General features: G+C 41.9%; 1 protein-coding gene across 3 annotated transcripts in view; it reads left to right on the top strand.

The window, feature by feature from the left end:
- The window catches only part of PDPN (podoplanin), a 32421-nt gene extending 6549 nt beyond the window's left edge, over positions 1–25872 (top strand). Inside the window, exons 2-6 of one of the 3 annotated variants that reach the window (XM_038376871.2) lie at positions 13475–13560; positions 14747–14876; positions 18946–18984; positions 19707–19812; positions 23399–25872. In XM_038376871.2, coding sequence (XP_038232799.1) covers positions 13475–13560; positions 14747–14876; positions 18946–18984; positions 19707–19812; positions 23399–23405 — 368 coding nt within the window. In that variant the 3' untranslated portion in view covers positions 23406–25872. Of the gene's footprint in view, positions 1–13474; positions 13561–14746; positions 14877–18945; positions 18985–19706; positions 19823–23398 lie in introns of those variants that run through there. The other 2 variants (XM_038376869.2, XM_038376870.2) reach the window with 2 other exon arrangements.
- The last annotated feature ends 88 nt before the right edge of the window (positions 25873–25960 follow it).

The raw sequence follows: 25960 nt of genomic DNA, 5'->3' as shown, positions 1-25960 counted from the left end.
AGCATGAACTAAATCTGTGGTAGCATTCATAAACTGCAGTGTCTGCAAAGTAGGATACCACATGATATTTAATTATAACATGACATGATGGGGAACTGTTGGTTTGGCGCCGATTGAAACACAAGCACTCAGTTAGCCCATAATAGTGGGTATGATATTTCCTGAGCTATCTCAATGGCTTATATGAAGATTTCACTGGGGGTATTATTAGACACAAATAGATTTTCCTTGGTCCAACTTTCTGATCCCACATCATTGAAGGTGGCTTCAAACTTCCATCTTTGATGCCTCCCAGACTTAGCCCTCTGATAAAGAACATTTTAAATAAGAAGTGACTTTGCTCCTAAAATCTGAGAATAAATCCTAAGCACCAAAATTGTCTGATGGCATAATGGAGATGATTAAGCCAGCAGAGAATTTGACCCTACTGGAAGCATGACGAGCAGTAAGGATGACATTAACCATATTGTGGAACAAATGCGGCTCTAGATTTTCTAGTACAATCCAGTTCTTAAACAGCTCTGTTAAATGGAGAGGTGTTTCTTCTTCCTTAAAAGCATAATTTTCATGCCACACAATGAAACAGCCTAAGCTAAAAATTAACATGCGCATTCATAAAACTTAATATATCCTGCAATTACCATTTTAATACAAAAAGTGGCATGCCAGCTCTGCTCCTTTAAATTAAATGTACAAAGCATTAAATAGAGTTGCAAGGCCTAACTCTGGCTTTAGTTCTATGCATATAACAAAGAGCAAAAGCTGGACCCAGACCTTTGTCAAAACTATTCAAGCAACATTTTGGAGAGTGGCATGGTGAATATACTGCTTCCCATCTTGGAATCATGCACAGGTTTCTTTGCTGCTATATTTGGCTGAGAATGCCACAGTTGTATCCCACAATATTTTTTCAAAAGAAACTTTTATTGACCATAAGGTCTTTCCTTCCAGAAGCAAAAACCAGGATAGTTTAACTCCAGCAACGTATGTCTCAGCAACTAATGGGATAATCTGCCAGTTTTGCCACTTCCACTGGTTTCGTAAATAGTTTCAGGACCTAAAAGTTACAGTCTTTTGAATATTAACAAGAACTTTATGTGTGGAGTGAAATTCGAGACCATGGAAGCTGTGAAGCAGGTGACCAGTTTGCATCCAGAGCTAAACCTAGAAGTTGTGAAGTGCCACCAAAACCAAAATAAAAGAAACTGGTGAGTTTTGCTCAGCTCTAGTTGAAAATAATGTTCTTCAAAAGCTCCTATTCCCCCCCCCCACACACACACACACTTTTTCCTAATCAATCTTGTAATAGTTTGTATCCAGTAGGTAGCAAATATTTTGGGGATGGAAAGAAGCCAGGTTTCCCCCAAGCTTAGGGTAGCATGTGTAGATGGCTGTCCCTTGGTTTTCATGAAAATCTATACACTGTGTGATGCAGTGTGGACTACATCTCCCATTGTTTCCTGATGTGACTTACAATAGCTTGATAGGACTTGACATGGTGAAAGTACATTACTTTACATTACAACATAGAGTAGGTATAGAAGATATTCTTATGTGGTGGATCAGTTCCCAGATACTAGATAAGGAGGAGGGTTCCCACAGACAGTATTATTTCATAGGGCTTCAGTAACTTATATCAACCCTTTAACTTTACAAATATAGATTTGGGACATTACTCAAAATGGAGTAATTACATTAAAGATGGTTGTAGACAGCAGTACTGCTGGGCTGATACGTTAACTACCTCCAGTCTACTACCTCTATAATGGGAAAGGCATGACATGTTGTATAGGACATATCCCTAAGAAATGTACAGTTATGATCAGCTTCTAATCTAATCATGGTACTTTGGCAGCACCTGAGTACAGCTGTGGCAAAATAGCAATATCAATAGAAATTGTATGGGGAAGTCAGTGAAATACCTGTCTAGTTATTTGTGGGTACCAAGCCATTACTTCTTCTGGTGAAGAGAATACCATGTCCATTATAAGACTAAAATCTGCTTCTGGTATCTCCTACCAAAACTGACAGTGGGTTTCTGATCTGAAAAGGAACATTCATATAAACACATTCATTGAACTTAATCTGAAATCTCACGGCTGTGCATGCAATACAGCTACAGGTCCATATTCAGACTCTATATACGCGGGTGCAATGTGGATTGAAATCAAGGGAGTTGTACCCATTTCTGTTAGGTTTGAATCTGGCCCTCAGGCTTGAAACAACCCACCTTATCTGGATCAATCAGTGTGGGCATCTGTGGCACACTCACTGGTTCAATTATATTTAAAATTCAAGTTGCTTTGACCCTGACAAATTCTCCGATGCTTTTAAATCCTGAGAGTTAGTCACTGGGTCATGATTGCTAATTTCAATTAATGAATGTGAATAAAGTAACCTGAATTCTAAGATGCAATGACCCCACTGACTGTTTTCTGTGTGACCCAGTTAAATTGTTCGAAAGGAGTGTATTCTCCTTTATATATAGCTGGTCATACGCAGTCTCATGTTTTATGATGTCAGCATATGATATGAATAAATCCATGCTATGCACACACATGAACCCCCTATGCCTTTACACTACAGAATGCTGCTTTTCAGATTGTATATTCTCTACTTGGACAGAGGAAAAAAACAAAGAAAAGCCTCTTCCAATTTTTGTTAAGGTGGATTCTTTAACTAAATATTCCTATGACTCACAGGGAGTGAAACTCACCACATGAAGAGGGGCAGACCAAAGTGTACTCACCATTTATATCTTACTTAAACCCTATTTTGAGGCTGAGGTGGGGCACAGGCTGTGTGCTGGCTTTGCACACAGGGGTCTCATTCATTCAGGCTACAGGGAAAGTCAAAAGGTGGTTTTGGTATCTTCTGTCTTCTAAAGCTTCTTTGTTTTTCTTGGAGGTACCTGAGAGACATGCTAACTGACAACTGTCATGCAACTCCTGCCCATTCTGTTGACCTACACAACAGGCCCATTTTGAAAGTAATCAGAAGAGGCTTTTCCAGTACGTTGTCACACCGTGATAAACAGTGAGCCATGAGCTCATCTTTTCATATGTGGGCCATAGGACATCTAAGCATTTGAAATATTTTCAAAGCAATACTGAGCTTTCAAAGACACTGTGTCTTGCTGTGGTGTGAGAAGTTGCAACCCAATAGCAGTTGGGGGCTGTGAACTGGAATGCACCCAGCTGGAATTTGGCAGTGCAAAATGCACTGATTAAACTACATCTGCACCAATCTACAACTGAAATAACAATGACAAGAGATGAGCCAGTGGTAGGAGAGAGTCATGGTTCCAAAGAGGAGTGTTTATGTTTACAAACGGCTTAGAAATAATAACGGAAACATATGTTGAATTGAACTGCTGCTTTTTGCAGTGATTCCCCCTAAAATCTGGATCAGCTTGGGTGAAATTGATATCTGTACACATGGTCAGTAATGGACCAAGCCCATGCACTACTTAAGTCCCAATTAAGCCCCTTTTGAAGACTTAAGTGATGAATGGGCTTTGTGCTGAACACTTGCATGGGGTGAATTTCATTCCCTGTGAAGATAGTTTCCTCCCAGATTTGTTCAAATAATATTTTAAACTTTGGAATGCTTGAAGGTGAAATCAGATTCCTTTTCCAAGAACATTTTTTCCTCTCCTGTGTGCTCACATTAGTTTGTAATCAAAAGATTACTTGTTAGTCAGACTACAATGCTGGTTTATTACTGAAAGAGCACTTGCAAGCACTGGGCCTTCTACACTGCTTTTATTACTGTAGAGGTGCTCATAAATATTGTACTGCCCCAGTTACGTGCGTTTTCTCCAGTATGACTCTTGTGATAAAATCCTGGCCCCATTGTAGACAATGAAAAAATTCTCATTAACTTCAGTGGGGCTGGGATTCCAGGCTCGTTCTTCACTGACTCAGGGTTTGTCTTCACTACGGAGCTAAATCGGCACAGCTGCAATCGATACAGCGGCATTGATTTAGCGGGTCTAGTGAAGACGCACTCAACTGATGGGAGAATGCTGTCCCATCGATTTCTATACTCCACCTCAACAAAAGGGGGAAGCAATGTCAGCAGGAGAGCGTCTCCCATCCACATAGTGTAGTGTGGACCCAACAGTAAGGAGATCTAAGCTACGTCGACTTGAGTTATGCTACCAGTTGTAGTATAGAACAGGCCTCAGATGGAGTTCATTCCTTGTGTACAATAGTATACATGTGGGAAATCCATTTAACTACGTTGGTCACTATGTATTGAGAATTAGGGTTGACAAACCTGACAGAGTATGAAGTTTTCCAAATCTCTGTTTTTTGGGGTCAGAGAACTAATGAGAGTTTACAAACCCTTTTTGCCTGTAATTGAAACCCAAAAATGAATAATAGATTTTAAGGCCAAAAGAAACCATTAGATCATTTAGTCTGATTCCTTTATAACAAAAGCCAGAGGATTTCACCCAACTTCCAATGTATTGAGCCCAATGTTTGATTATCTGCCAGAAAGGCATCCAGCCTTGATTTGAAGACATCAAGACATGGAGAATCCACCACTCCCCTTTCTTTGTAGTTTGTTTCAATGGTTAATCACACTCACTGTTATAAAATTATGCTTTATTTCTAATTTGAATGAATCTGTCTTCAGCTCTCAGGGATTTTTTCTTCTTTCCTAGATTAAAAAGCTCTTTAGTACTTGATATTTTCTCTCCATAGAGGTACTTATATACCATGATCAAGTCACCTCTTTATCTAATCTAATCTAAAATAAAGAGATTGAGCTCTTTAAGGCTGTGCACTATATAAATAACTAATGCAAACATACAGACAAAGACAGATTTCCTATACTACCTCTGGCATACAAAATTGGATTATTTCACTGCCCCCATGTCTCTCTTTGTGAAGCTCACTAATTCTCTACTTGTTCTGCTGCATTGTTTCCTTTAGGCGCCCGCCGGTAGTATCAAGTAATTCTTAAGGGCTGAAAGCCGTTGCACTGCCAACAGAGTAATTAGTTTCCCTGAATGGGGTTCTTGTTGAGCATGTAGTGAACTTCTTTCACTTCCCATGTGGGGTTTTCCTCCATTCATTGGTTTTCTCCATCTGTGCTTATTCTGTGACTAGTGAACAAGGGATGTTTTTTCAGTTGGGACTAGGATTATAACTTTAACTGATCCTCACAATTTGTGTTGTTGAACTCTCAAGCAGATGGTTCTTGGTTTACATACAGCACATACAGTATCCTAATCCAAATATTGTATTTTAGAGACATTACTTTGTAAACCCAAAGGGGGCCAAAGACAAAGTATTTTATTCTGTATCTGTAGACTTTCTCTGTTCAGTAACTGGATTTTTCTTTTTAAATATTTGATGTTTGGTAGATATTTCAGATGTGGAGAAATGCCTTTATTAAATATTTTATGGTTTAGATCTGCTCCGGGGAAACATTTAATATGTATCAGTATTTACTCTTTTGGAGCTTCTTCAAAAATAGAAGAGAAAAATAATCAAACACAATTTTTTAAAAATAATTTAGATAGAAAAAGGATTTTTACAGTATTTTCCAACACAAGAATGATATTATTAGATTATAAGATCACTGGGGCAGCTCTTTTTTGTTATGTGAATACAGTGCCTAGTAGGGATGTAAATAATGTTTAAAAAGTTAACTTTTTAAACGATTAAAAATATTTTGTTTAAATGGTTAACCAATCCCACATGGCTCAGGCGGCTCCAGTCGGGCAGTGTGGCTGGTGCTGCTCCGGCTGGGTGGCAGTGCTCCGGACACTCTGCCCAAGTGGCGTGGCTGGGGCTGCTGGGGTCAGTAGGCCAGCTGGTGCGGGGCCGCTGGGGTTGGGTAGCTGGCCGGCCCAGGGGTTAAAGGTTAAGGCGAGTTAACCGGTAAGACTAATGCTTACCGGTTAACCAGTTAACATTTTACATCCCTAGTGCAATGGAGCCCTGATCTTTGATTGCTGAAGGTGCTACCACAATACAAATAATAATATACACTAGTCCTTAATACCCTGGCTCACCAGAAACAAGTATTAAGTAGTTCTTCATTCATTAACAGCAAATAGACCTCATGAGGTAAATAATTCTTCCATTTAGAATAAAGAGATAAGTAAGGAGATGGATAATGCACTATACAGCCTCGTATGTAAGATGCAAGTTCAAATTCACCCTGGTAGTGATTGAAAGCTGTTACCCTTGATGGCTGACTGGGGTCTGTGTGAAATTGCTTTAGTGATCTTGATCCACTTCCCAGTGGAAAACTACTGCAATTCATGCACATATGAACTGTCTGAGCAGAGAGACCAATCAGGATTGAAGTAGTCCATCTTTCAGGTCCAATTTTTCAGATGTGACTAGTGATTTTAGTTGCCTCAAATTTTAGGTGTGCAAAATGAAACATCTGAAACATCCGATTTTCAGCAGATGGGTGCTCTGCACTTTCTGAAAATCGAGGTCTTTAAACGGTCTCTCTAGGGGAAGTTTGCATGGCTGCTTCCCTGCTGTACTTGTTCTGGGCATTTATATAGGAATTTAGGTCAAAGTGTTCAAAACTGAGTGTCTAACAGTAAGGTCCTAAATCCATATTCAGACACCTACATAGAATCTGTGGGCCTATATTTTGGCTCCTAAATCTATATTTAGGCTTCTAAACAGAAACTTCTATATGTGCCTAAATATGGACTTAGAAACCTAATTTCAGAGTCCCACATTTCAAAATCTTGGAATAAATCCTCACGGTTGTCAAAGCACTATACATTCATATACAATGTAATAAAGAAAAAATAGTATGTACATTAAATCAACTGTTCTATAAAACCATTTCATGGGAGAGAGAGAATAAAGCAATAACCCCCTAATGTCAGGCGCACAAGAGATGAGGCTGCTATTAAGATAATCCAATAATAATTGGTGCAAATAATTTCCCCCTAAATAAAATATTAAAACTACGTGGTAAGCCCTGCTTGCTAATAGGGCCCTGTGAATAGCTTCCATCTTTGCTCACACGCAAAGCACTGCAAATATATCACTTGCCACTTTGTAAATCACACTGGGACTGAAAGATACTGAATAAAACAATTCTATTCATCAAACATATTGCAGGAATATTGTGGAATAGAAACTAGCCAATGAGAGAAGCAAAAAATCAGATACTGATTGTTCTGAATACTCTGATTATTAACAGGGATGGTTTTCAGATATTTGAGCCACTTGGTCAGGTTCATCTTGGGTGAACGGATTCTCTGTATCTTCCTCTGCCACAACCCCTTTCTTTTTTCATGCCCTCTCCAGGCAATGCACTTATCCAACATCAGTCCTATGTCAAATTTGGGCCTGTCACACAAGCTGGTTAATACAAGGTATACACCATATCTGTGATGTTCCATAAGCATCTCTTTTGATTAAACTACATATCTCTTGGTAAGAAAACACTACGGCCAACTGTTCCAAAACTTGCATGTTTCCAGTATGGCACCAGCGTCCATACTTAGGTCCCACTGATTTCAATGGGACTCCTCGTGTGCTTAAACATACATAAATGTTTAAGTGCTTTCCTGGATCAGGGCATTGGTACCTCAGTAGTGGTGTGGTTTTCCGAGATGTGAGTACCAGCAGCTCCCATTGAATTCAAGCCTTAAAACTTTGTACATTTGAAGCTTTGTCACTGCCTACCCTTCTAAAAGTCATTAGAAATAAATAATGAGTACTATGGGAAAAGCTAAAGTTACAAAGACATTTCTAACATTGGGGGCTCAGAATTTCACCGATTTCATCTCTTTGATCTCTACCATTGTGCATCAGAAAGGCCTGAAACACTGAAAAATGCTGGTATTCGAAGCCTTGAGCTGAAAGTTTCAAGAGGAGAGGGGGATGCTCAGTATCTTACAGGACTGGACCATTATTTTGCTTTCTGTACAAAATCAGATGTTAAGTTGATTTGACCAATACGGTGACAAATAGATAAATTGTTTGAATATCATCGCTATGGCATTCCGTTGCAGTTTAGTGAAATAGTCAGGACAACTGTCTTAATGAAATTATTTCTTGTGTGGCAAAACACCTTGCTCGCCTCAGTAGGCTCAGTCCTTTTTAGCCTTGGAGACTCAGGTTTGGGGCAAGGCGAATCCTTATAGGTGGCACAGGGCCCTGCTACTCCTCTCCTCAGTCAGTCCCTTGTGCTTATTTTCCTTCCCTCCTGGGGAGGGAGTGCAGCCTCCCTACTGGGAAGGTTTGGTGTCTTGCAGCATACAGCCTACTGGCAGCTTCCCTGCTCCTTTCACTCCTTCACTCTCCCCCGCTACCACCCATGGGAGGGTTTAAAAAGGTCCCAAGTAGTTGGAGTCAGCTGAACCTAATTGGTTCCCTAGTAACCCCTTTTCCAGCTGAGCCTTATTGCCCCCTGGTTCTCCCTCCTCAGTAGATAGGGAGGGGCCTTTTAAACCCCTGGGACTAATTACTACCCCCGCATGGCCCCACAGTATGCCAACATTTTTATGGCTGACTTAGAACAACGCTTCCTCAGCTCTCATCCCCTAATGCCCCTACTCTACTTGCGCTACACTGATGACATCTTCATCATCTGGACCCATGGAAAAGAAGCCCTTGAGGAATTCCACCATGATTTCAACAGTTTCCATCCCACCATCAACCTCAGCCTGGACCAGTCCACACAAGAGATCCACTTCCTGGACACTACGGTGCTAATAAGCGATGGTCACATAAACACCACCCTATATCGGAAACCTACTGACCGCTATTCCTACCTGCATGCCTCTAGCTTTCATCCAGATCATACCACACGATCCATTGTCTACAGCCAAGCTCTACGATATAACCGCATTTGCTCCAACTCCTCAGACAGAGACAAACACCTACAAGATCTCTATCATGCATTCTTACAACTACAATACCCACCTGCTGAAGTGAAGAAAACCTAAAAACTAAAACCTCTCCAACGCATCATCAAGGATCTACAACCTATCCTGAAGGACGACCCATCACTCTCACAGATCTTAGGAGACAGGCCAGTCCTTGCTTACAGACAGCCCCCCAACCTGAAGCAAATACTCACCAGCAACCACACACCACACAACAGAACCACTAACCCAGGAACCTATGCTTGCAACAAAGCCCGTTGCCAACTCTGTCCACATATCTATTCAGGGGACACCATCATAGGGCCTAATCACATCAGCCACACTATCAGAGGCTCGTTCACCTGCGCATCTATCAATGTGATATATGCCATCATGTGCCAGCAATGCCCCTCTGCCATGTACATTGGTCAAACTGGACAGTCTCTAAGTAAAAGAATAAATGGACACAAATCAGATGTCAAGAATTATAACATTCAAAAACCAGTCTGAGAACACTTCAATCTCTCTGGTCACTCGATTACAGACCTGAGGGTGGCTATCCTTCAACAAAAAAACTTCAAAAACAGACTCCAACGAGAGACTGCTGAATTGGAATTAATTTGCAAACTTGATACAATTAACTTAGGCTTGAATAGAGACTGGGAATGGATGGGTCATTACAAAAAGTAAAACTATTTCCCCATGTTATTTCTCCCCCCCACCCCACCCCCCACAGTTCCTCAGATGTTCTTAAAAAGAAAAGGAGTACTTGTGGCACCTTAGAGACTAACAAATTTATTTGAGCATAAGCTTTCGTGAGCTACAGCTCACTTCATTGGATGCATTTGTTAAGATGTTCTTGTTAACTGCTGGAAATGGCCCACCTTGATTATCACCACAAAAGGTTTTCCTCCTTCCCCCCCTCCTTCCTGCTGGTAATAGCTCATCTTAAGTGATCACTCTCCTTACAGTGTGTATGATAAAACCCATTGTTTCATGTTCTCTGTGTGTGTATATAAATCTCCCCACTGTATTTTCCACTGAATGCATCCAATGAAGTGAGCTGTAACTCACGAAAGCTTATGCTCAAATAAATTTGGTAGTCTCTAAGGTGCCACAAGTACTCCTTTTCTTTTTGCGAATACAGACTAACACGGCTGCTACTCTGATACCCCCCTTTTTGTAGCTGTTTGTCCTGGGTTTACCACACTTGATAGAGACATTTCTAATAAATGCACTGCAGCTCAGACTGGGGGAATATATATATCGATATCTATATATAGATATAGATATAGATATATATAGCAGTATGTATTCAAGGAAAGAAGAACTGGATATGGAAATCAGTGAGTAATTTAGAGGTCACTCCACAGCACTTGAAAAAATTTTGTGCAGAACCAGATACACTTTGAGCACCTCCATCAAGTGTTTAATAATACCAGTTGTGATAACAGGCAAACACAATCTAATTTAGAATTAAACTATATCTGATTAAACTTGCTTCTAGGTACTTGTGTTTGTATTGTCCTTAGTGGGGAAGCGCAAGACCTTCCCAAACACATGTCTTTGAGAGTCCTCTTCACAGTCCAGTGCTCTATCAGATTAATTCCAATGGCACAACAGAGCAGCTGTTCGTTGTTACTTTAAGTCAATTTTTCGGCCTCCAGGGACCTCTCTAAAAAGTAAAATCCTACTTCTTCCATGTTAAGTCAAGCATCACGAGTTCTGTTTACACAGTACCTGGTGAACTCAGCACCTCTGGCCAAAACTCTAGACAAACTTTAAACACTGTAAATAAAGGACAGCTGACTTCTTGGCCAGGATGCTTAATATAAACCAAGGACCTTAATATAAACCAAGAGTGATGTCATGGTGGGAGTCTGCTATAGACCACCGGACCAGGGGGATGAGGTGGATGAGGCTTTCTTCCGGCAACTCACGGAAGCTACTAGATCGCATGCCCTGATTCTCATGGGTGACTTTAATTTTCCTGATATCTGCTGGGAGAGCAATACAGCGGTGCATAGACAATCCAGGAAGTTTTTGGAAAGCGTAGGGGACAATTTCCTGGTGCAAGTGCTAGGGGAGCCAACTAGGGGGAGCGCTTTTCTTGACCTGCTGCTCACAAACCGGGTAGAATTAGTGGGGGAAGCAAAAGTGGATGGGAATCTGGGAGGCAGTGACCATGAGTTGGTTGAGTTCAGGATCCTGACGCAGGGAAGAAAGGTAAGCAGCAGGATACGGACCCTGGACTTCAGGAAAGCAGACTTTGACTCCCTCAGGGAACAGATGGCCAGGATCCCCTGGGGGACTAACATGAAAGGGAAGGGAGTCCAGGAGAGCTGGCTGTATTTCAAGGAATCCCTGTTGAGGTTACAGGGACAAACCATCCCGATGAGTCGAAAGAATAGTAAATATGGCAGGCGACCAGCTTGGCTTAATGGTGAAATCCTAGCGGATCTTAAACATAAAAAAGAAGCTTACAAGAAGTGGAAGGTTGGACATATGACCAGGGAAGAGTATAAAAATATTGCTCGGGCATGTAGGAAAGATATCAGGAGGGCCAAATCGCACCTGGAGCTGCAGCTAGCAAGAGATGTCAAGAGTAACAAGAAGGGTTTCTTCAGGTATGTTGGCAACAAGAAGAAAGCCAAGGAAAGTGTGGGCCCCTTACTGAATGAGGGAGGCAAGCTAGTGACAGAGGATGTGGAAAAAGCTAATGTACTCAATGCTTTTTTTGCCTCTGTTTTCACTAACAAGGTCAGCTCCCAGACTGCTGTGCTGGGCATCACAAAATGGGGAAGAGATGGCCAGCCCTCTGTAGAGATAGAGGTGGTTAGGGACTATTTAGAAAAGCTGGACGTGCACAAGTCCATGGGGCCGGACGAATTGCATCCGAGAGTGCTGAAGGAATTGGCGGCTGTGATTGCAGAGCCCTTGGCCATTATCTTTGAAAACTCGTGGCGAACGGGGGAAGTCCCGGATGACTGGAAAAAGGCTAATGTAGTGCCCATCTTTAAAAAAGGGAAGAAGGAGGATCCTGGGAACTACAGGCCAGTCAGCCTCACCTCAGTCCCTGGAAAAATCATGGAGCAGGTCCTCAAAGAATCAATCCTGAAGCACTTAGAGGAGAGGAAAGTGATCAGGAACAGTCAGCATGGATTCACCAAGGGAAGGTCATGCCTGACTAATCTAATCGCCTTTTATGATGAGATTACTGGTTCTGTGGATGAAGGGAAAGCAGTGGATGTATTGTTTCTTGACTTTAGCAAAGCTTTTGACACGGTCTCCCACAGCATTCTTGTCAGCAAGTTAAGGAAGTATGGGCCGGATGAATGCACTATAAGGTGGGTAGAAAGCTGGCTAGATTGTCGGGCTCAACGGGTAGTGATCAATGGCTCCATGTCTAGTTGGCAGCCGGTGTCAAGTGGAGTGCCCCAGGGGTCGGTCCTGGGGCCCGTTTTGTTCAATATCTTCATAAATGATCTGGAGGATGGTGTGGATTGCACTCTCAGCAAATTTGCGGATGATACTAAACTGGGAGGAGTGGTAGATACGCTGGAGGGGAGGGATAGGATACAGAAGGACCTAGACAAATTGGAGGATTGGGCCAAAAGAAATCTAATGAGGTTCAATAAGGATAAGTGCAGGGTCCTGCACTTAGGATGGAAGAATCCAATGCACCGCTACAGACTAGGGACCGAATGGCTCGGCAGCAGTTCTGCGGAAAAGGACCTAGGGGTGACAGTGGACGAGAAGCTGGATATGAGTCAGCAGTGTGCCCTTGTTGCCAAGAAGGCCAATGGCATTTTGGGATGTATAAGTAGGGGCATAGCGAGCAGATCGAGGGACGTGATCGTTCCCCTCTATTCGACACTGGTGAGGCCTCATCTGGAGTACTGTGTCCAGTTTTGGGCCCCACACTACAAGAAGGATGTGGATAAATTGGAAAGAGTACAGCGAAGGGCAACAAAAATGATTAGGGGTCTAGAGCACATGACTTACGAGGAGAGGCTGAGGGAGCTGGGATTGTTTAGTCTGCAGAAGAGAAGAATGAGGGGGGATTTGATAGCTGCTTTCAACTACCTGAAAGGGGGTTTCAAAGAGGATGGCTCTAGACTGTTCTCAATGGTAGCAGATGACAGAACGAGGAGTAATGGTCTCAAGTTGCAATGGGGGAGGTTTAGATTGGATATTAGGAAAAACTTTTTCACTAAGAGGGTGGTGAAACACTGGAATGCGTTACCTAGGGAGGTGGTAGAATCTCCTTCCTTAGAGGTTTTTAAGGTCAGGCTTGACAAAGCCCTGGCTAGGATGATTTAACTGGGACTTGGTCCTGCTTTGAGCAGGGGGTTGGACTAGATGACCTTCTGGGGTCCCTTCCAACCCTGATATTCTATGATTCTATGATTCTATGACCTAGGCCACAAGGTTAAACCAAAATATATTGCAAATATATGTGTGTAGACATATACATACTGATAGGTAGATATAGCAGTGGAGGTAAACTATCTCATGTTGAATATACTTAATTTGGAGAATGTTCAATTTAGCCATAATAAGTGATCATCAACTGAATCCCTAACTCATTTTCTGTGTTTTCCTTAGCAAGCACAGTTCCACTGGAAGATGAAACAGTATCAATCGATTTCAAAGACAGAAATGACTCAGAGGTTGAAGAAAGGCCAACTCTGGTGGGTGTCTCTTAAACTGAGGATCTTCAAACCTAGCTGACACTGTATTCCTTGTCTTCTTGCTTTGTCTTTTGAGCAGTCAGATCTTGAGCTTGTGGCTTTATGGCAATAAGTGATGATTTGTTCCAAAAATAAAGGGTGGCCAAATACCAGTTTTTTGCTTTGCAAAAGTTTGGGCAGAGGAAGATGAAGCTGAAAATAATTATAACATTTGCTGAATTTCACAGAATATTCAGGACTTGCTATGCACTGTCTTATACCAGTTCTACCCTCGTGTGCCTCCATTGGCTTCAGTGGAACTGCACTGATGTAACACAATGGACAAACAAATTTGTAAATTTCTAGGACACTGGGTAAAACTCCCCTTTCCCTGCCTCTGCAATGACAATGTTTTGCTGTTAGTGATTGCTGAGGCAAGCAGTTCTAACTTTCAGTTGCATTCACTGTTGTTCCTTTACAGTAAAGTTGAATTAGTGACAATGAATAAAAACCCAAGGATTTAATTTTTCCCTTTAGAAACTGATGAACTGGCATATTGTCCTCTATACTGGAAATACTTCCCCACAGCTGCATTCCTAAAAGCTGGGCTTCAAGGTGGACATAGCTTATAACTGATCAGTAATTCAGCTTGTGTTGTTCACACTGCAAATCCAGACAGTCAAATATAGGCTTATATTATTAGTATTAAAACTTGTAAAACATACGACAGCCAAACAGGGCTGTTTCTTTTCTGTCTTTGTTTCATACACTTCTTTTTTGTGAAACTTAGAGCTTGAGTCTCAACTGATCTTGGGCTGGGGATAAAAGGTACCTGGTTGTGGCTCCCTGATCATGTGGCTGCTTCTGATCCAATCCTGAGGTAGATTAGAGCAGCCTAGGAATAGCTGGCCTGCAGCATGGTCACACTCCATCCCCATCAACCCATACACAGGAGGATCTTCAGGCAATTGCATAGGAGACTGCTATGCTTTCTATTGCCCACAGCAGACTCCCCCAAATTAGGGCAATAGGATACCTTTTCATTCCCTCTGTGCTGCAGAAGTAGAACAAAAAGAGCAAAGCTGACCACAGAATCCACACATTGGACTTTATGCAGGCGAGGAAATTAAAGTTCTGCCTTTATATATAAATGTTAAAGAGATTGGGTCTTACTTCATCTTTCTCTTTTAACATTCACTCCTCCCAGTTGCCTACAAGACTGCATACCATAACAGACCTGTTCCCCTTAGAAGAGCTAATGACCACAGAAAGTGCGGTTGCCGATAATGAAGACAGTGAGAACTCTACTGATCCAGATGTTGTTGAAAATTCTGAAGGTAGAAGCCTTTACTTGTGATTTTTAGTTTTAATAGACTGTAAATTACGTTCACTGAGGTTCATTAACCTGTCAAAGCCAAGCTGGGCCCATTCATGGCTTTACACTGAAATCCCATGAATTCCATTTGCAACTGAGTTTTGCTTTGGCATATGAGGTTTGTTTCAAAATGGAAAGTCAAAGCGGAACTGGGAGGCCACGTGTCTAGCCTCGGTATGAAATAGTTCCACAGGTCCCTGCAAAGCAAATTTCCTACAGTTGTCTGGAGCAACCTGGCCTTGGGCTCTGCTTTCCTAAGTACCTGCAACCCCCCACCTCCAGAGCTGCTGTTGCTCACGCAAGCAGTTATTGGAGATGTCGCTGCCCCAGGTCACTCCCTGTTCTACCTGGATGTTGGAACTGGCTCTATCTGTTGATAAATAAGAAGACATTAATTTAACTACAGTCCTCAAACAAAATTTCTGTCTTTTGTTGCTGGTTTCTTTCTCTGCTTTTCTATGCTGCAACAGTTGCATATCCCTGGATAGAAGATCAAACACATTTGTTTAAAAATGTATGTTCTTCTGTCTCCTTACCTGATTCTTTGTCTCAGTGGCCAGCCTGGGCATCTCTTGAGTTTGCTCATTATTAAATAACAGAAGCAATGGTAACCAACTCTGAATTTTACAGAGGGAGTTTCAGACTCACTTTCTAAAGTATGTGTGGGTGATTTGAGATCACTTTCCTCTAGGAAAGAAAACAGCAATTGTGTTTCATCTATTTCTGGTTGCTAGTCAAGTAAGGAGTTAATAACATTGGCTAGAGAAAGAGATTGTGCAGGCCTCTGTACAAACTTCCCACATACAAGCTCTGGCAATGCATTGCAGTTCCAATCTGCACACACTTGTTAGTTCAGGCTTGGTTCTTTATTAAGTAGAGACTGTCACTCATGCCAAATTGTAGCAGATTATGGGGTGGATGCAGGCAAATGACTCCTTGGAATTAATATGTGGTGACCAAATTATCTGGCCCCAAGTTTCTGGAGTTCAAAGGCATATGCATTAGTTAAGCCAATGCAACATCAAGTTCCTACCATTTTATTTATATACAGAGCCACTTTTTAATTATCGAAAGAGGAAAAAAAATTGGTATCAGTCAAGTATGAAAAAAAAGGCTGTAAGTACAAGACAATCTACGTCGTTTGCTGCACAAAGAATGGCTGTCATTTAGGTCAGAACACCCTCTGTACTAAAAATCTTCCGGTCCAAAATAAAAGCTCTTTCCCAACAACCACAATACTTGTACTGTGCGCAGTAATGCTCGCTAAACACTTCTATTCAAGGATCTTACAGTGCTTAACATTAATGAATACACAACACCCCATTCCAAGGTGGGTAGTGTTATCCTCATTTTTCAGATGGGGAAACAGGCATAGAGAAGAAAAGTGACTGCTCAAGGCCATGCAGGACATCAGTGTCAGAACCAGGAATAGAACCTAGATTTCCTGAGTCCCCAGCCAGTGCCTTAACCCACAAACCATTCTGCCTCATAACAGCTGCAAGCCCTTTATAGGCAATCTCTCTAGTCACCTAAATGAGAGGCCCCTTCCCTAAATTAATGCTGTTCAGAATTTAATACCCAAAGAATCACTTTTTCATCAGGTGCAGCCTGAGACCCACCAATTAACTGCACCATGATACCCTGAAACTGCACAGTGACAGTATTCAACAATGCTGCATCTCCGGCTCCATTTGACGATGAAGCAGACTTTTAGCTTTCCCCATTGTCCATTGAGAGAGGAGAGGTCTCCCCTTTCTCTCTCTCTCCTCAATCTTTTGGGCACAAAGGAAGGAGATCTCCTGTCTCGTAGCAGCTGAGAGGGGATGGGGAGGGTTCCTCTGTCCAAGCTGCTGGATGGCAGGGATTGTTTCTCCTCTCCTTCTTCCTCCCCACCCCACCCCACCCCACCCACCCCACCCCTTTCCTGGTTACTATTGGGGGGATGGCAGGTACATCCCAAGGGGGAATGCACCTCCTGGCAGCAATCACACTGTCTGTGAGTTTGATCAGCATCCCTCCACAGGAAGCGTTCTTATAGTCAATGTCAAAGGCCTATGGGCTCCATGAAGATAGCTTTCAGGGCTTTGAACAGTCACAAATGGGTTATCACTGGTCTACCCTATTTTTATTGGTGCCTTTCATGTTAAGACTAAAGAGGAATGATTAAATGCTCAGGAATTGTGAGAAGGAAAAGCTCATGCATTATTATAAGCATTTTCAAGTGCCATAAAATATTATGGGTGTGCTGAGCTGTCCTAGCCATCAGTGCCTAGTTTGTGCCAAAGAGCAAAAATATCTTCCCAGTGTTTTACTTTTTCTGTCAAGAGACAAACAAAGCTGTCCTAAAAATGACACATTTTCCTTAAAACATTGGCATTGTGTCAAAGCATCCTACTGCTGCACTGTCAGTAAGCCAATAACAAGCTGTGCAGTACAAACTCGGGAAGTGGGGGGGTTGGCTCCATGGAGTGCAAAAACTGTAGCAGATATGTTCAGGTCAGACAAGCTCATGGCATCCAAAACAAACGTGCCTTCCTGTCCGGTTAGGCATAAATCTAGAGCAGAATCTAAAACAAATAATGAAAGAGTAATGTCTCTGGGCTCAAGCCTCGAACAAATCAGTCCAAGTTTGACTAGTCCACTTAAGGATCCAATGAAGGAAACAAAACGATACACCAGAGGAACTACACTAGTTTTAATATCTGGAACATTGATCACTTCCCTGACTGTTTGTTGTCCTGATTTTAACCAGGCAGGTGTCACTCTGCAGTTAGGTTAGCTAAGATATTGCTATTATTTATTATACAAAAAAATTGTGTTAAAAGAACATTAAGGTTGCAAAGTCAAGCACTCAAAAGTTAGGAAAAGCCAGAGTTAAGGTTATCTGTGAAATCTAATTTACAGCGGTTTTACACCAGTGTAGCTCTATTGATCTCAACAGGGTTGATCCTGATTCACACCAGTCCAAGATCCCTTTAAATTTCAGTTTGTCTTTTGGCTGGCCTACACTGACAAGATAGGTCGACCCAGAAGTGAAAAATCCACACCCCGAGTGACGTTGTTAAACTGACCTAACCCCAGTGTAGACTTAATTCTTCTGTTAACCTAGTTTCCACCTCTGGGGGAGGTGCATTAACTATAGTGACAGGAGAAATCCCTCCTGTCACTGTAGGGCAGTGGTTCTCAATCCATGGCCCAATTAGCACACAGCTGCAGCCCAGGTCAGCTGTGTGCTAAAGGCTGCAGGCTCTGGGGTCCTGACTGCCCTGCTGTGTGGCGGGCTCTGGGCTGCCAGCTCCTCACTGCCGCATGGCCCCACATAGCAGGGCTCAGGGTCCAGGCAGCTGGCTGCCACCTGTCCCTATGCAACGGGGTCCCAGCAGGATCCGGGGCCTGGGCAGCCGGCTGCTGCCCGGCCCCACCCAGCAGGATCCAGGGTCAGGGTCCTGGCTGTTGCCCGGCCCACTGTGGTGGGGTCTGGGGTTGGGGTCCTGCTCCTGGGTACCCCCCAGCCCTGCACATTGGGGGTCGGGGTCCCCGCGCAGCAGGGTCCAGGTCCCTGGCCCTCACCCCATAACCAGCTCTCCACTCCTGGCCCCACTCTGTGGAGCGGTCTCTGGGTGGAGGGTGCTGAGCATAGGGGTTCATGGAGGGGTTTAGGTGGGGGGCACTGTGGTTCTCACTCTGCGGCCCACAATAATAAACAGTTTGAGAACCACAGCTGTAGGGAGTATCTACACTGAAGGGCTATAGCTGCCACTCTGCTGCTGTAGCATTTTACGTGTAGACAGAGCCTTTATTTCAGCTATGATGCTCCATCCCTTCACAACTCCTTCTACTCTACACTCTCCGTGTGCTCTCTATTTACACTAATTCCCCAATTAACACCCTATTAAACTGCACACCTGTAGTGGTTTCATTCTCAGACCCGTTGTGCTGTCGTTTTTATAACCTCCCCTACAGTGTGACATCATGGCATGAAGACATAATAGTCACCATATTAAAATGTTATTTTGGTTCTTTCTTTCCAGACAAAATGGGTGGCGAGTCAGAGACTCCAAAGGAGAAAGGTAAGTAACAAAATTGGCTGTAAAAGGAGTAGATGCACTTAAATCCCAAATGATATATGGCTATGCACTTTTAAAGGCTTTAAAGGGCCTGTCTCAAAGCCCATTGAAGTAAATGGACAAACTCTCTTTGACTCCAACAGGCCCAAAGAAAGTGAGCAAGGAAACTGCTAAACCGAAATGACATATTTTCAAGTGGTTTGCAGTATTGTTGTAGGCATTAGTCTCAAGGTACTAGATAACAAGGTGGGTGTGGTAAAATCTTGTATTGGACTAACATCTGATGGTGAAAGAGACAAGCTTTTGGGTTATACAGAGCTGAAGAAGAACTGTGTGTAAGCTCAAAAGCTTGTCTCACCAACCGGTGCTTAATATGCAATGAAAGAGGTGCCAGAGCTCAAGCAATTTTTTTTTTTTTGCTTTCATAACTGATGCTGCAAGCCTGGAAGTGCCGGGGCTCTGAACTGCCCAGCGTAGTGATGCGGGGGCTCAGCCCTGGCACAAATTAAGCATTATCACCAATAGAGTTTGGTCCAATAGGACCTGTCATGTCTCTCTAAACCAAAATGACATATTTTAAAGTTCACAGGATTCAGGGAAGATACCCCAGGAATCGAATGTGACAAAAATAATTCCATTTTATTACAAAGTATTAGTACCTCTTACTATCCGGCCCCACAGTTATGTGGAAAACATGCTAACATCCTATACATTTCCCCACTCAGATGGCCTGGCAACAGTTGCACTGGTTGGAATAATCGTTGGAATCATAATAGCAGTGGGAATCGTTACTGGAATCATCATTGCCGTCGTGAGGAAAATGTCGGGCAGGTACTCGTAAGTAGATTACTAGGCAGGCTTTATGGCTAGCGGCTGCTATATCTCCAGTCTCAGTAATGGACACCCTTCAAAAGGGGTTTGATTCAAGATCCAATGCAGCCTTTCCATTGATTTCAAAGGGTGTGGGATCAAGCCCCAGGTTTGACTATTGGATTCATTCCAGATAAGCAGCCAAACATTCAAGTAGTTTATCTGAACCCCAGGAGAGTGGAAAACTCACAGGAATGGGCCCTAATATTTCTAGCATGTCTACGATTGGACATAGTGAAACATAGTTTGGGACTGCCCCTTATCATAGCATTCAGTGCTTCTCATTCCAGTCGTGGCTGGAAAACAGCAGTGAAGGGGGAAAGAGGGGAAAGAAATACCCAAGCTTTAAAAAAGTTTGATCAGCATCCACTTCCAGATATTAAATCATAGAATCATAGGGTTAGAAGGGACCGCAAAGGCCATCTAGTTTAACCCCCTGCCAAGATGCAGGATTTGTTGGGTCTAAGCCATCCAAGACAGATGGCTCTTCAACCTCCTTTTGAAAATCTCCAGTGAAGGAGCTTCCATGACTTCCCTAGGCATCTGTTCCATTATCCTACTGTTCTTACAGTTAGGAAGTTTTTCCTGCAATTTAATCTAAAACGGCTATGCTGTAGTTTGAATAATTTACTTATTTATTGGTGGTGCTGAGGGAGGGTGTGTCAGTTTCTTTCCTTCACTCCTCCAACTGGGTCATCTACAATCCTTAATCATTTATACAGTAGATTTCAGAGTAGCAGCCATGTTAGTGAGCTGTAGCTCACGAAAGCTTATGCGCAAATAAATTTGTTAGTCTCTAAGGTGCCACAAGTACTCCTACAAGAAAAGTACTCCTTTTCATTTATACAATAGAGACACAGTTAGTCAGGCAGGGGTGAGCAGAGACAAGAAAATGTTCTCATTCGCTGACCTGCTTCTTGTGACAGTCAGTCCCTGGCCAAGGAGCCTTAGGAAATGATAAACTGATGCTGTCACAGCTGTCGGAGCAGACTTACCAGAGTTAAAATCAGACTGAGGCATTTTTCTCTGGAACATGCCTCTAACTTCTCTTTAATATCTGTTCTGTGCAGGTTTCACTCAGTGCATCAACCTGTGGCAGAATAATCTGTCTCATGCTGGTATCTACATGGGACCAGATGCTAAAATGGGGTTAACTGGCATAGCTCCAGTTCACACCAACTGAGGATCTAGTCCTGTCTCTCAGCTTTAGTGTTTATAAGAACATCAGTACAAATCAAAGGAGATGAACCCAGAGGGCTGTCTCCCTTTAGTCTATTTTTTCAGTTACTTAAACTATGATCTAAATTTAATACTTTAGTTAATTTTGTAACCAATTTAAACTAATTTTAAAGGTATCCCTACTGAAGGAATTAGAGCTAAGTCTAGCAGATTCTTAGTCAGAGAGTGTATGCATGAAATTACCCTGGCTGCATACACCAACCAGAAAGATGCAGGTACAAACACCTATTTAGCTGCATTTGCATGTACTAGTCTCTGATTTACGTGCAGAATAAAGCAATGGCATGTGCAAATTAAGCACACTGTTGCACGCAAACTCTTTGAAAACCTGGCCCTCATAAAAAACAAATAGTAAATACATCACCTTTTTGTTTTGATTTTATTTGCACTGTTTGATGTCTGTCAGACTTCTGAGTCTGGAAAATAATGGGTTCATTCTCCCAACCTTCCCATATTTTCTTGAGTTTTTGATTTAAGTGAGCCCAAAAGTCCAAGTAATCCCAGCTCTGAAATTGATTAGCTGTGTGTCCTTGGGTGCACCACTTACCCTCTTTGTGACTCAGTTTCTCCTTCTGTAAAAAGGGGGTACTAACTATACCTATTCCACTTAATCAACTAAAAGGCAAATCACCCCGTTCCTCATTGTGCTAAGCCTAAGAAAACAGGCTTGGCTTTGTCTGACCCTGTGGAGTCAGAAGATTTGTCACTCTACAGCCCATTCAGCCCATGTGCTGGCAAGAATGGCGAGGGGGTCCATGTAGCCACAAAAGCCTGGTCCCTCTGCCTCCAAGTGCCCCTGCATCCCCCACCAAGTTCTGCTAGGTAATGGCTCAAGTGGAGCTTTAATGGAATTCAGCTCTATATTGCAATTTTATATCTGGGAATCTATGCCTCCTCTCGCCCTATGGTTGTGGAGAAGGAGAGAGGATTTGCCGTTATGGTTTGTAATACACGTTGAAATTCTCCGACAGAGTGTGCTCCGAGTACTGAGTGTTGTTATTATTTCCTGTTTAATTTATCCAGCAAATAGGTTTGCTGTGAAATGGATGTGTACCCAATGCAAACAGATCCTTTTCATTTCCAATTTCTGCTCCAGTAGAAAGAAGGAAACAATATTTCTCTATACATTGTCAATGGAATCTATGCATACTTTCCATCGCGAATATCATAGGTCACCATAATGAACTGCCAAACTGCTTTTAAAGTATTTTAAATGCTCTCGTGTCACTTATCATTCAGCTCATATGTGACTGTGTCTGGAGCAGATATTCCAAGTTTCCAGAGTCCCTTTGAAATCTCCAGCTCTGGTGGCCATCTGCCTCCTTCCTGCTTTTGGAAGACAATCTTCCACATATGGTGGTGTCAAATGGAAATGCTATCCCTTCCTACCCTTGGATGTGCCTCTCAACTTTCTACTGTTCTCTGTTTAATCTCTTCCCTCATGTTACCAATTTACCATTGGGAGAGATAGTGCTACAGGGAGATACCACCTCTACAATGGGACAATCAATTATAGAGCTGGTAAAATGGTGAGGAGGGGATAAAATTGCAAATATATCATCAATATCAGGACTTCCATTCAATTTTTTGTCAGATTTGAGCCCTTACACTATGTTAAAACCCATTCATGAATTTGCATAGCTTCAAAACTGGTATGCATGGTTTGGTTGAACACACCTGTGGCAATGTTTGCAAAGTGCTCAGATCCTATGATGATAAGGCCTTCTAAGGAGATAGATAGAGGATGATATTTTCAAAAATGCCTGACACTTGCGCTCTTATCATTCACGCACTTCTGAAAATCCCACCCAGATATGGTGCTCTGGAACAGCACACGTTCTCACAATAGGGTTTAAGGAGGACTTAAGTGGCATTCTGCTGGCCACTGTACAAGGATGAGTTTCACCTTAGGGTGACTGATTTTGAAGTTGGAATACTGAGAGATAACACTGGACACTGCATAGGCTGTCCTCTTCACTTCTGACATTCTTGGAATATATTCTAGTACTGACAAGATATACGAGCAGCAAGACCAGTCCATGAGTGCTTTGCAAAACTGAAAGAAATAAAAATGTATTGAATACGGTATTTGGGGAATTCACTTCACCCTGCTTTAGTAAACGGTCAGCAGAAGCAAGCTGCACTGGTGATAGGCACTAGAGAGAGGAAAATATTAACTGGGAAGGGGAGGAAAGAGGCAGCGGGAAAGGCAGGGAGGAAGATGACAAGACAGACAATGAATATATTTTTCTGACTCTGGGAGCCAAAATAGTATAACGTTACCCCGTTTTTCCATTTGTTTTCACAGGCCCTAAAAATAAGTGAAGAAAGAGATCATGTCGTTTTAAGCCAGAAAATAAAAGTGCTTCCTATTTTACAACTGCTAGAGACTCTGTTCCTGTATCGCCGAGAGATGATCCATGGAAATCGTGAATGCAGAATTCCAAATCCATGGGGATCCCACACAGCTTTCCGAAGGGATGCTTTACAGACTTATCAGAAATGCAACGATTCATAGGACTTTGATAATCAAAAGTATTTAAGAGGAATGAAAAAAAATGCTATAGAAAAAAGCAGAGCCACATGCATCTGAAAGGTGCTTTATAGGTAGTATAAATACAATTGTAGATAGGTGTTAAACCATGCCAGGAAAAAGTCATCATCTCACATTACATCCTATTGGTTCCTCTGAAAAGTTAAATCCAGATTCTTTTCTCTTCTAAGCCCACTGTGAAGTCAGAAAGTCCTTCACTGCTATAGATGTTTAAAACCACCAGTCCTTGTAGGATGTTGATCTACTGAATCTGTATTGTTTAGCAAGGTAAGAAAGTAACTTCATCCTAACCATCCAGAATTGACTTCAGAAGGAGACAACTGTATTTAAATTATGTAAGCAAATTGCATTCATGGCCTGGCACTTCAATCATTCTGGTCAGGATGCTGCACTTCTATACAGAAAAACATGGTGGGCCCAGCTGGAACTGACCTACCAACTCATCTTTCTGACTGTTGTGCCAAGATCTTCTGTCTTCTCTGTTGCAGAGATGTGCAGGGATTGGAATACACATCCTAACTTAAGCAATGCTAAGAAAATACCCACTTTTGATGGGTCATCGTAACCTACTACTCAACAAGAGTTGGATTTGATGTGTAGACGACGTCTGAATCAGTAAATGGCATTCTTTTTATACCTTTTTTTTCCCTTTTCTTTTTAACTGCATGGCAGGCTGAGTTTGGCCACACACTGTGCAACATCAGATCACTGCACATATTATTGAGGTGTAACACTTCTCTGGACACAACATAATTTTTACCAAGGCATACATGATGCAATGGGACAGGATGTGACTGAGATTTCAAAGTAAAAGGCTTTAAGTTCCAAATGGCTGCAAAATATCATGTTTAGTAAGTGCCTACTCTGAAATCCACTTCTGCAGAGTGGACTAAACATGCCAACTTTTCCAGATTTGCTCTTCTATTTCCTTTGTCTGCCACGATCTATCATATAGAGCTGAGCTTTGGAAATAAAAAAATATGGTGTATCTTATATCAGATTGTGCAACAGTTAGTCTTTATTTTCTTTTATACTACACACAAAACCACTTAAATTCTTACCTTTCTGAATCTTTCTTCCTTCTGTTACTGTCTCTCTGTCCTGGATTCTTTTTGTCTTTTACAGACTTTGGTACATTTCTTTCATTAAAAAATCAAGTGTATTTAAAAACGTCTATATTCCAGTCTAGATACACTCATGAGAAAAAATGATTTAGAAACAGTTTGCAGTGCAAGACTTGAACTTGTACATCAGTGAATCCTGATCTCTGGTGACTATGATGAGCTCACAAAGTATAGAGAGACTAGGAGATGAAAGAGAAATTCTAGTGATCAGCAAACATTTTAATTTAGCAAACTTCAAGTTTAGGGCATTTTATTATGGCCTCCATCACGTTCAGCCCTGTGTTTCGTCAACCTGAGCTTGTGCAAACTTTTCTATCTAGAGAAGGGCCCAAACTGAAAAAAAATAAAAATCAAATCTGGATCTGGGGGTTGGGATGTTTTGATACAGGCTTTTGCTCTGGCCCATTTACAGAGTTCAATTTACAGACCTGGGATTTAAAAAAAAAAAAAAATCTCAGAATTCAGACATGTTTGGATACAGGGTTTTGGTTTGGGCCTGTATCTTTAAATCTATTTGCTTCCGCAGCCACTGAGAGGACATTTGTAATATCAAAAGTGGAATGTAACATTCTCTTCTTTATCAACAACTAATTATAAAGGATGAACTTCACCCCTGTACGGAGTCAGTTCAAGGCCTATGCACCACAAGTCTCACTTAAGGCCTAATTTGAAGACTTAAATGGGATTTAAGTGATGCATAGGCTTCATGCTGGCCCTCTACACAGGGATGAAGTTCCCTCCAACTAATGGTACCAGAATATCTTTAAAGTTTGAGGAACCTGACTTAGAATAAAATGGAATATGCCTTCCTGGCTTCATTTTGGGTGACTGTTCTCATAAAAATATAATTAAGAGCTGTACATTTAAAGTGAGCTGTTTCTATGATGGACAAGGTGGAATTTACAGTTGCCTGCATAGGATGGTGATAAGCATAAAACTGAATTATTACTGTTCATTTGTTGTTAATTAAAGACTACTGCTATGCAATGTAATTCAACTATCAGAGTGTTGATGCCCTAATATTAATCTGTTGTAATGTAAAAGGATATTTTTCTATAGCTATGGAATACATTCATGAAAAAATACATTCCTACTTCACTTCAATCTAATTTGTCTTATATTTTGTCTACACACAAAGTTGCTCTGATTAACTAAAATCAGTTTGATAGACCATTGTGCTAAACACATGTGG

Source organism: Dermochelys coriacea, chromosome 18 (assembly GCF_009764565.3).
Source record: "Dermochelys coriacea isolate rDerCor1 chromosome 18, rDerCor1.pri.v4, whole genome shotgun sequence".
NCBI classification, from domain to species: Eukaryota; Metazoa; Chordata; order Testudines; family Dermochelyidae; genus Dermochelys; species Dermochelys coriacea.
The sequence above is the reverse complement of the archived record's forward strand: the minus strand, read 5'-3'. Positions and strand labels throughout refer to the sequence as shown.